The sequence below is a fragment of the Mauremys mutica genome, chromosome 12 (genome assembly GCF_020497125.1).
Source record: "Mauremys mutica isolate MM-2020 ecotype Southern chromosome 12, ASM2049712v1, whole genome shotgun sequence".
Classification (NCBI taxonomy): Eukaryota; Metazoa; Chordata; order Testudines; family Geoemydidae; genus Mauremys; species Mauremys mutica.
The window spans coordinates 74,956,249-74,967,266 of record NC_059083.1 but is presented as its reverse complement, the minus strand read 5'-3'; the positions used below and the strand labels follow the sequence as shown (position 1 = coordinate 74,967,266).

The 11,018-nt window shown below is 42.9% G+C and overlaps 1 protein-coding gene across 1 annotated transcript; it reads left to right on the top strand.

Annotated features, from left to right (window-relative positions):
* Window positions 1–2,380: 2,380 nt before the first annotated feature.
* Window positions 2,381–9,613, top strand: POLG2 (DNA polymerase gamma 2, accessory subunit; the record flags this gene model as incomplete). The annotated part of the gene is given in 9 exon segments (XM_044984444.1): window positions 2,381–2,554; window positions 2,556–2,751; window positions 3,299–3,425; window positions 3,573–3,678; window positions 4,106–4,279; window positions 6,137–6,277; window positions 7,500–7,580; window positions 8,311–8,411; window positions 9,414–9,613. Coding segments are annotated over 9 exon segments (1,266 nt in total), but the record flags the coding sequence as incomplete, so codon positions are not given.
* Between the last annotated feature and the right edge of the window lie 1,405 nt (window positions 9,614–11,018).

The following is an 11,018-nucleotide window of genomic DNA, read 5'->3' as shown; positions in this document are numbered from 1 at the left end:
TGATCTACTGTGGCACAGCTTTAAAAGATAATAAATGTGTTATATTTTTAATTATTGTCCCATGTATTTGTGTGTTTGATCTGATTTAGATTTGTAAACTTCAGGGGAGGGAAAGTGTGTCCCAGAGTAAGGGCCTTGCATCTGTAAAATTCCCTGCATCTGTAAAATGAGAGACAACAGTAACATAATCATAGACATGTTGTAATGGTAAAGATTTCCTTGCACAAAGCCCGTAGACAATTCCATAGACAGCACAAGCTATGCCACACAAGTTGTGGCATCTAGGGCAGGTGTATTTTTACCATGGGTTTATTTTATTTAGCTCCTGCTCAATGGGCTTGGAACTCTGTTAACTTTAACTGTTATAATTAATCAAAATATGCTTGTTGGTAGCAGGGTTCTAACACAGGTTCCTCAATGGGATTAATAAATAAATGGAATTTTTTTTCTCCCACTAAGAACTGTAGTATAGAATATAACTTCTGATTCTCTGACAAGACTATCCTTGCCCTTTTCTAGAACCAAGCTAGTGACAACTCTCATTTGTAAATACCATTGTAATTAGCAGGATTCTGATCCTACTGGGGATAGGATGTTAAACTGGATTTCTTTTGCTTAGCCATGTAACTTATCAGGCTGATCTAGTGACCTAGTAACAATTGTCAATCTTTTATTTTCACTCTGTTGCTCTTCTAGCCTGTAAAGCTGGCAACTGTGGACGATGGGATTATTCTGAATCATTGAGATTTAAACATACATGAATTTTTCATAACATGCACAGCACATTGAATGCTTATTCCTCATTAAGCTCCACCTACTGGAACTAGTTTAAATCCATGATTAGGAAACGCTGCTGCATGTATGGAAATTTCCACTGCCATGCTGTTGAGTCAGACTGCCAGTTGGGAGCTCATTAGCAGAACTAGCAGACAAATCTCGCCTCCTACAGCTGAACATTAGGTCCCTCCCATCTATGCTGTTTTAACCATCCTTTATTGCCTAGGGAACCTTTCTGTTAGAGGCTTTTTTATATAACAATGCTGCTCTGACGCGAACTGCAGCAAGCATCTCCTATCTTAGTGACCACACAGGGCTTTGTGCATCCAGGGGCCTCACATGATTTGTGTGTCTAGATTCAGAGCACCATCACAGATTCTCCTTCCATAGTCCCATTTGCACTTAAACTCAGTGGACCACAGCTTTCATCACCCAAACCCTGTTTGGAAAGGTTGTGATTTGACTCCCATCTCCTGGCTCATTTGTCCATGCATGAATGTGTGCGCATGATGGAGGGGAAGGCAGAGAAGGGTTGTCAGAAAATGTTGTGGTCTCAAGACAGTAGGAAGTAGCCTCAGGTTTCATTCCTATAATCAGATCTATGCAGCCGAGTGCTAATACCTGTACACAGTCCCAAGGGGGAAGGCCATGTCTGCCCACCGCGTTCTCCCACCCCAAACTGCAAGCCTCAGGCCGGGGCTGCGCTTAGGGGGAGGCGGGTGATAAGGTGATCAGCTCCTTGCTAGAGGCACCAGCCTCTTTCCGTTGGAGGGGACGGTCCCCCCGCTCCTCCGAGGCCCCGCGCCCTGGCCAGGCCGGAAGCGGGAGCCCCGGACCCTCCACCCGCCCTGCGCGGCTCTTACACGGGGCGCTCCAGCTTCCGGCCTGGAGGGGACGGGGCCTCACGGTTCCGGCCTCCCCCGGGTTCCGGCGCTCTACCAGGAACCAACTGTCCGTGCCGCGGGCGGAGCGGGGCGCGGCGGAAGCTGATACAACCCCAGGGCGTGGAGAGCCGGGACTCCAAGTTCAGCAGTAGGGGGCGGGCGCAGGGGAACTACTGCGCACGCGCGGGGCGCGTGACCTTGCCCAGGCCAGGACGCACGTCGCAGAGCGTTCTTCTTCCGCTCGCGGCGGTGGCTCCGTTCGCCGGCCGCCTCGCCCGTGCCCGTTCCCGATCCAGTGCGCGTGCGCGTCCTGTGGGACGTCGGGGCCTCTTGTCTTTCCCTTCCCCCCCCGCCCCGGGCGCTGTCGGTACCACCGTGGTGCTGAGCGGTTGGTCGGGGGTCAGGCTTTGGGGCAGGGCTCGGGCTGGGGTCCTGGACCCCAACCATCCCCTGAAGGGGCGGCATCCGGGGCCTGACGTGGGTGCCTCCAAGATCCAATTGAGGCACAAGTTGGGGGTCCCTGGGGTGCAGGGGGGGCCACCCAGGCCTGCTGTGGGGGTCCCTGGGGTGCAGATGCGGTCCCTCCGGTTTGCTCTGGGGGTCCCTGGGGTGCAGATGCGGTCCCTCCGGTTTGCTCTGGGGCCCCTGTTTGCCCAATTGCGGCCCTATATGGGGGGCCCCTGCAACAGTGCAGAGGGGCAGCATTGGCAGGGCAGTGAGGTGCTGCTGGATGTGTGCCAAAGGAGGCACTTTCTAAGGGGGGACCAGCAGCAGGCACTCACTTGGGATTCTTACTTGAGGGGCTGCCACCCAGGCTTTGGGCCCCTGGGGATGGAGCTGAGGAAGAACTTGGCAGCCCAGTGGTGGGCCTCGGTGGTGGTTTCCAGGGAGCAAGTGTTTGCAGTGGATTCTTTGCTACATCGTGCTCCAGGAGCGGGCATGCTGCCAGCAGGGGAGGCTCTCAGCCTGATACAGGTTGGAGCCCTGAGTGAAATCTTCCAGAATAAAGAATTAAACAAAGAGCAGATAACTGCAGCTCTGGAAAAGGTGCTAGGGATGTCTGGGGTGCTGCGAGAGGACCTTCTTCATGGTACGTTCTTAGTCTCATTATCCCCAATGAACAATATGTTTAGAAATTGCAGGCATGATCTCTCATTATCTGCTGGTTGGGAGGAAAAGGCACGTGGGTTACCTCTTTGTATTTATCCCACTGGTTAAGATTAATCTGTTAACATGATTTACCGGTTGAATCTTCATGTTGTGATGCTGCCTCAGTGTGTTACAAGCTTGCGTCCTCATCAGGTACTGAAGCAGTGTAATCATGGCTTTCGATGCCTAAATGTGTATGTGACTTTTAACTGTTCTGTCAACACTGGAGACGGGCCTGTGAGAACTGAATTTTCCACCAGTTATGTCTGAAACAGCAGTCCAAATGGCAGAGCTGGTGCATGCAAAATACTATAATTAATGTACGGTAATTATCAAGTTGTGGTCTTATCGCTTTTACCTTTGTTCTCCCTTCTTGCTAAATGTCTGTGCTTTAACTTCTGTAGCTAAGTTAGAATTTAATTTTAATTATAATTAAAACTTAAAATACTTTCTAGAACTGCAGAAATGAATGATTTGTCTCATGACAGGTGCTCTAGAGCAATATATTAATTGTCTAGAATTGGTAAACAAGAAGCTGCCATGTGGACTTGCTCAGGTTGGAGTATGTTTTCATCCTGTTCCCGACATTGAGCCTCAGAATGACAATATCGCAAGGTACAGTAATGAAAACTGACAAATCTCTGTTTATATTTAAACTAAACAAATGCAAGCTCATTTTGGATATCTTTTTGAATGCTATCTCTTGCTTTTCCCTTATTATTTTTAAAGGAGTTAACTTGCTGCCCTTGCTATTGTTTAAAGAATAGGCGAAAGGACAATGTCTTCCCTTGTATGGTTTAGCTCTGCCAGAACTGCAGGACAGTGGCTTGATTACTGGTTACGCCAGCGGCTTCAGTGGTGGAGAAAGGTATTTGATATTCACTTTGCCTTTGTTACTGCTCTTTAAGCTAGAAAACATTGGACTGCCTCTTATAGCATTTATGTTTTAAAGGCGGGGAAAGGCATTTTTAGGGGTGATATAGAATGATATTGCCAGAGATCCACCTCTGAACTGCAACCACTTATGGGGTAAAATAGAGAAATTGTGTAAGAGTACATAACACTGTCAAACTGTTTATAATGGGAATTGGAAAACACCATTTTAGTTTGGGTTTCTGTTCTGAATGATTTTGGGGCTTGTGTGCTGTAACTGATGTAGCATTTTGGAATTCTAAAAGCTGTTGTTCTTAAATGGTTATAGGCCAGTGGGTTTGCACCTACATTTTAAGAGAGTTATCATTTTCAATTCAGTTAATATGTACAATAAGTGGACATTTTAAATCTCTAATTTTCAGTTTGCGATAGGCCCATCCAACTTCAGTAGCAGCGACTTTCAAGATAAAGAGGGAAGAAAAGGAAATCATTTGTACTACAGCTTTCCTTGGGGAAAGGAACCAATAGAAACGTTGCAGAGTCTAGGAGATAAGGAACTGTTACAAATGTATCCAGGGAATAAATCAAAATTACATGTAAGATTCAGTTAATTTTATTATATTTAAAATATTGCTCACTAGGAAAGCCTTATGAGATACAAAGTTTGCTTTGGTGTGATCCAGTTTATTAACATGGAAATAAAATTTTGTTTTTGAAACAAAGGCAGTGTGAGTGGTTGGTAGCCTGTATCCATGCTATCTAGGACTATGATCTTATCAGGTTTCAAAAGCAGATAGATAGGCCAGAGAATGAGCATAGAAACCAAACTATTGCCTGACTTCCAGAGCTGATCCTTGAAGTTAGACTTGAGGTACATTGACAGAACATAGGGAACAGTATTTCAGATTGTGGTACTGATTTGTTAAGTAGAGTATTACATGGTGCTGCAGGGTCTGCACTAGTTGCTTTTCCATGTGCGGTTTAAGGCAGGGGTTCTCAACCTTTTTCTTTCTGAGCTTCTCCCCCCCCCCCCAATGCTATAAAAACTCCACGGCTCAGCTGTGCCACAACAATTGTTTTTCTGCATATAAAAGCTAAGGCCGGCGTTAGAGGGTAGCAAGCAGGGCAGTTGTCCAGGGTCCCACACCACAGAGGGCACTGTGAAATTAAGTTGCTCAGGCTTTGGCTTCAACCACGGGTAGTGGGACTCGGTGCCCCGGGCTCCAGTCCTGTGTGGCAGAACTTTTGGTGTTCTGCCCTGGGCCCTAGCGAATCTAACGCTAGCCATGCTTGGTGGACCCCTGAAAATTGCTTTCGGACCCCGGTTGAGAAGCACTGGTTTAAGGCTTTGGCATTGACATATGAAACCCTTAGAGACCTCCTCTCAACTGTAGCAGAATAGCAGGGGAAAGATCAGCAAAGGTGCTCAAGCTGGAGCCCCTTGGTGTAAAAGAGAGGAGGCTCCTGGCAAGGTATTTTCTTTGAGGAGTCTTTTACTTCTGAACCCAATTGCCTGGGTCTGAAATCCCTGCCTTGTTGTAAGGCAGAGGTTCTCAAACTGTGGTCCGCAAGCTCCATTCAGGTGGCCCGCAGATAGTTCCCTCTAAGGTGCGCGCCTGGGTGGCCGCACACAAGAGAATAAGGGGCTACCCACCTAGTTAGTGGAGTTGCGCAGGCATGGCTCCACTAATTAGGTGCCTGTACCCTGGAGAAGATGAGGTGGTGGCCTTGGGGGCAATAGGGGATAGGTGGGAGGGGGCAGTGGGGTGAGAAGAGGCAGTTGGGGGAATTTGGGACATTCAGGGCTTTGGTGGCCAGATAAAGAGTCCACTTTCCCCAGCTCCAGGGCTGTTGCTGCTGGGGAGAGACCCCCTTCCTTCCCAGCCCCAGCTCAGGGGCTGTCACGGTGGGGGAGAGAGGGCACATCTATCACATTAGAAAGGTAAGACTGCTGATATTAAAAGATGAGTTGTGTGCTTTTATTTGTAGAACAAAAAAAGTTTAATTGTGGATTTTTATTTTATTTTATTTTTTTTTAAATATAACACTTTTATCCAAAGCGCTTTACAATAGTTAACTAACAGTATAAACAACATTTGGAAAGATCATTAAGTGGTCCACCGAGACCCTCAACAATTTTCAAGTGGTCCATGGAAAAAAAAAGTTTGAGAACCGCTGTTGTAAGGCTTATCTTCTTGGAGGGCTTTTGGTGAGATGTTGCTTCAGAGGCAGTATTTAAGGAAGGTGGGGTGCTTCTCTCTCGCTACAGGCTTCAGTTAGATACTGCTGTATGTTGTGAGGTTGCTCCTGCTTGTTGTTCTTTAATATATGTTTGTTTTAAATGTACGTTGAGGGAACCCATCTTGGGATTGGTGCCTTGTGTTCATTCATTTAAATATTTATTTCTGAGGACTGCTACTTAGTGCATTTCTGTTGTGGTGTTTCTCCTGCAGGGCCGGGATGGAAGGAAGAATGTTATTCCTCATGTGCTGTCTGTGAGTGGCAATCTGGACCAAGGAGTGCTAGCATATCTCTGTGATTCTCTGCAGCTCACAGAGAGCTCACTAACAAGAAAGAAAACTCTTCAAAGAAAGGTGACTTCTTAGTGTGTGTCAGGAAGAAGAGACTGTAAAAATAGTCTTACTAGTTAGCTACAAACTAAAACAGTCTGAGTGTTGTATCAAATGTGGCTTGCTTTAGTCTAGTCTGGATTTCTGTTTTGAGAGAACGCAAGACTGTACATATTGAATATATTTGCTAACTAAGCATTTATTTTTCATTATTTCGAAAACAAATATTCCTCAGGGTGGATAAAAATCAATGATTTAAAAAAAACCTTGATCTTTTTCGATTTAAATCTGCTTTTTTCCTCAAAAAGCATTTTATCAAAAAAATCCATCTAAAGATAGTTTTAATTAAGATACATATAGCTCAAAGATATCTCATCATGGAACAGGGATTATAAATTCTAATTCTATAGAATGAGACCATATATTCATGTAATGTTTAAGAAAAGTTTTTTGTAAATGAATTCCAATAGTTAATTGATTAGGGACCCAATCTTATTGGCTTGCAGGGGCTTCTGTATAGATGATTTAGGTTAATCTTTCTATCTACCCATTTCTTTCTACCATCAGAAATACTTAGTTTTGCAATTCTCAAACTGTGGATTTGTGTCTCCAGAGACAACATGCTTGTTAACAGTGAAAATGTTTTAAAATAAATAATATATAGAGGTGAGAAATAACAGACCTCAACCCTATTGTCCCTCTGCAAATTTGTGTACATAGTCAATCCCTTACCTCTCTCTAAAAGCACAAAGTTTCAAAAAGTTCAACGAATAGAAGATTGTTGGGGGCGGAATAGATCTGGACAAGAAGAAGTCTGGAGATAAATTTGAGAAGGGAGGGACAAGCAGTAGAAACAAATGTGAAACTGTTTGAACAGCATATTCCAGAAGTCTTGAGGTCTTTCTGAGTGTAGCCTTCATTGATTTGAGATTTACTATACCATTCTCTTACCAGAAGGGAAAACCTATAATGGCAGCAGGCGGTAAAAGAGACCCAGTTTGAGAATATTTTAATGAAGTTTCTCTTCCTGTGAAGAAATATGTATTCAGGTTATAACAACCAAGAAGAATGCACTTTTATGTAGAAATCCATGATTAAATCGAGTCTTCCTGACTAGTGACTTAAATCAATTTGATTTAAATAAAATCCATCCCAATACTCCTATATATTTCACTAATACTCTTTTAGTTCTGTTTCATGTATTTACTGGGCATTTACATTAACATGTTTCTTGCAACATTGTTAGGTACTTAAGCTTCACCCTTGTTTAACACCGATAAAAGTTGCTTTGGATGTGGGAAGAGGCCCAACAATGGAGCTAAGACAGGTGTGTTGTAACTAAGCATTTAATTGTGGGAGTTGGAGTTACATGTAGTCTTGTGCTGTAATTCTCATATTGACTTTTTTTAAAACCTTCTATTCGTGTGAGAAAGATTCTGCTTCTCCTTCATGGGCATGAAGAGCCCTCACTGCAGTGAAACAGCGTTTTCACTGTGCAGGATGTAGGAAGCCTCTGCAGAGGTCCATATTCCCTGCATGCTAGGAAGTGCCCTGTGGAATGTGGATTTGGGGGCAGTGGGCATGTCTGTTAGATCCACTGTGATTAATCCCACATGGAGTGGGGGAACAGAAACATCCAGGCTTTAATGTCTGCTCTTCCCCAAGCTGTATTTAATAGAAAAGTAATATTGACTAATCTTTTTGGAGTTTGTTTATTCTGCATATAAACTAAATTTGTATAATCCTTCATAGTAGTCTTAAGGGTAACAATGGTAGGGAGGAAATCAGATGAAGACTTGACTTTTTTCAAGTTAGTGATGTCTATGTAAGAAATATACATGGGGAAAAGACCTTTTTATTTAGATATGCATATAGGGAACTATGTATAAACATGAAGATCTCTTAGCAGTCATGTTCTCTTTTGAGTGCATGTTTCTGTTTATAAATTAACATTATAAATGAGTTTTAATATCAAACAGATACTACAGTCTGTATCGTTCCTTCTCCCAACATTTTAAACCTCTTAAGACTTTTTTTTTTTTTTTTTTCCCCTCTAGGTGTGTCAGGGGCTGTTCAATGAATTGATAGAGAAAGGAATTTCTGTGTGGCCTGGGTATCTTGAAACCATGCAGACACCTCTGGAGCAACTCTATGCAAAGTAAGTAAGAAAGAAAATATCAAGTGGAAAGATGGCTTTCCTTAAAGTAGCAAAAATGAATGTGATTTCAGTATAATGTCATCAGGTACAGTAACCAAATGACTGAAGGTACTAAAATACAGATCGAGACTTGTTAGAGATATCAACATTTTAAAAAAAACCTTGAATTGGTTTACTTTAAAAAATGAGAGATTTCAGTAAACTTTTTATTTTTTCATACTTCAACTATTTGGTTGGTTTGTTTGTTTGTTTGTTTGGGGTTTTTTTGTTCTTCAGTTGCTAATAAAAAAACATTCAGGAAATCCCATCTGAAAACTGTGGTTTCCTAGAGTGAATCATAAATCTACTGAACCAGCTTACATCCAATTTTGTATCTGGACTGACTTCTGCATTTCATTCTTAAGTCAGTTGATTTGAAACCGTTGTTATATAGAACCCTGCCCTGCAACCGATACCAGCTTGAGTAATTCTCATTCACACAAGCAGTCCTACTGAGTAAGAATTGCTCATGCCAATTAAGTTTGCTAGAACTGGCCCACATCAACCTACAAAACATAAATAGATTAAGGAGTAAAAAAAAAAAAATCTTGATTGTGCTTTTCTCTCAACATTAATAGAGGTTTCCAGCAAGAAACAAATACATACTGTTTTAACATAGGAAAATTAATAAGTCATGTTCATGTACAATACTCCTCAAAGCATGGCTGATCAGCTAGTAAATAGTGGAGAAATAACATTTTTCTCCTGTGAAAAATGTCCCTATTGTAGGTTACTAAATAAAACTCCCCTTTTATTGCAAAGGAATCTAATAACTTACTGAAGTTAACTAGAGAAGATCAAGGAGCTGAAAGTAAGAAAATAGGCATCTTCATATTGGACACAGAACTACATACAAAACTTGAACATATACATATCGCTCTGGGATATAACCCCAATATGAGTCTGCCACACGCCAAGGCAACAATACTGTAACAGCAGTAATGAGTACTCATTCTTTGGCAGGTATGATGAGATGAGTGTCCTCTTCACAATCTTGATCAGTGATGCTACTCTGGAGAATGGAGTGGTTCAGCTGAGAAGCAGAGACACCACCATGAAAGAAATGATGCACATCTCTCGATTGAAGGACTTTTTAACTAAGTACATTACAGCAGCTAAAAATGTATAAATTAGAACCTCGCTAATAAAAGGAATTTTTTGTATCTGTGTTTAAATTGATTTCCAAAGTGTCACACTGACTCAGTGGCACAGATGAAGTACAAGCCAGGAATTCTGAGTCACAGTACCCTACTCTATTGCTAGATACCATTCATTCTTATTTATATGAGTGGGGAAGTACCCGTGATATCCTCCAAAACTGATGTTGATAAAGGTTTCTGATGCACTCATTCTCTATCAAATCCAAATCCTCTATGAAGATCTTCCAGCCTGCACTGCTAAAAGAGGCAAACCCAGCTCTGTCCATCATGGGTAAAGCAGGGCTAATAATGCTCATCTGGAAAGCTTACCAATTGGAGAACTTTCACAGCCAGGAAAACTTACCCTCATTTCAAATGGCAGGCTCAGGACACCTCTTCCAGACTGCACTGCAGAAAGAGGCAAAACCATATCTATCCACCACAGGTAAGGCAGGGATAATCCTGCTCAGCTGCAGAGCCTGCTAGTTTGATAAAAGTTTTTTCTGACTGTAGAAGTTCTCTAATTGGTAAACTCTTCAGATGTGCATTATTAGCCCTGCTTTACCCTTGGTGGACAGAGCTGGGTTTGCCTCTTTCTGCAGTGCAGACTCAAAGATGTGTCCTAGAGGATTTGGTCGTCTGGAAGAATGGATATTTTCAGTAAGTTGGATAAGTTTTCCTTGGTTGAGAGTCTGGCTAATGCACATGCTGCTGATACATGGTGACAAATGCCGGTCTCTGCTGTAATGGGAAGATAAATGGGAGCTGAGACTTTCAAAAGCTTAAATGTGGAAAAGGTCAATTGAAAAGCAAAGCCATTGGATGCATTGTTTTTAGAGAAAGCAGTGTTTGTTAGGAGGTGAGTGTGTTTCTCTACATGGCCTCTGTTTTCCAGTTCAGTCTTTAGACTGCTGTCATTTCTGGCTTGAATATAACATTATTAGGCGTTTCTTCTGCCTTTCAAGGATACCAGAACAATTTGAAGAACTAAGCTGTAAACATTTTATTTCAAGTAATCTATTAATGTAGATAGGAAAAAGTTGTTTGCTACAGGGTAAGTGAGGAAGCAATATGGAGCGGGTAATTGGTCTTATACCCCTAAGTATTGTAGCTGGGACCCAGATGTATAGGTCTGAGTTGAAATGGCTGTGGCAGGGAAATAGTCAACTCTGCCAGTGTTTGGGGGGGGGGGGTCATGTCAAGTCCCACTCCCCAAAATGGAAAAGACTGGGACAATGCCAGGCAGGAGTCCTGCTCAAGTAAACAACTTGTACTCCGGAGTCCTGGGAAGCTGCTCCCTGGCAGGTAGCAGTAGTTGGCAAGGCAAACAGTGGCTCCTTTAGGGAGACAGCTTGCCAAGCAAGCAGTTACTGGGACAGATTTTTAACTATAACATAGTTAAGATAACTATGGCTAAACAAGGCCTTCT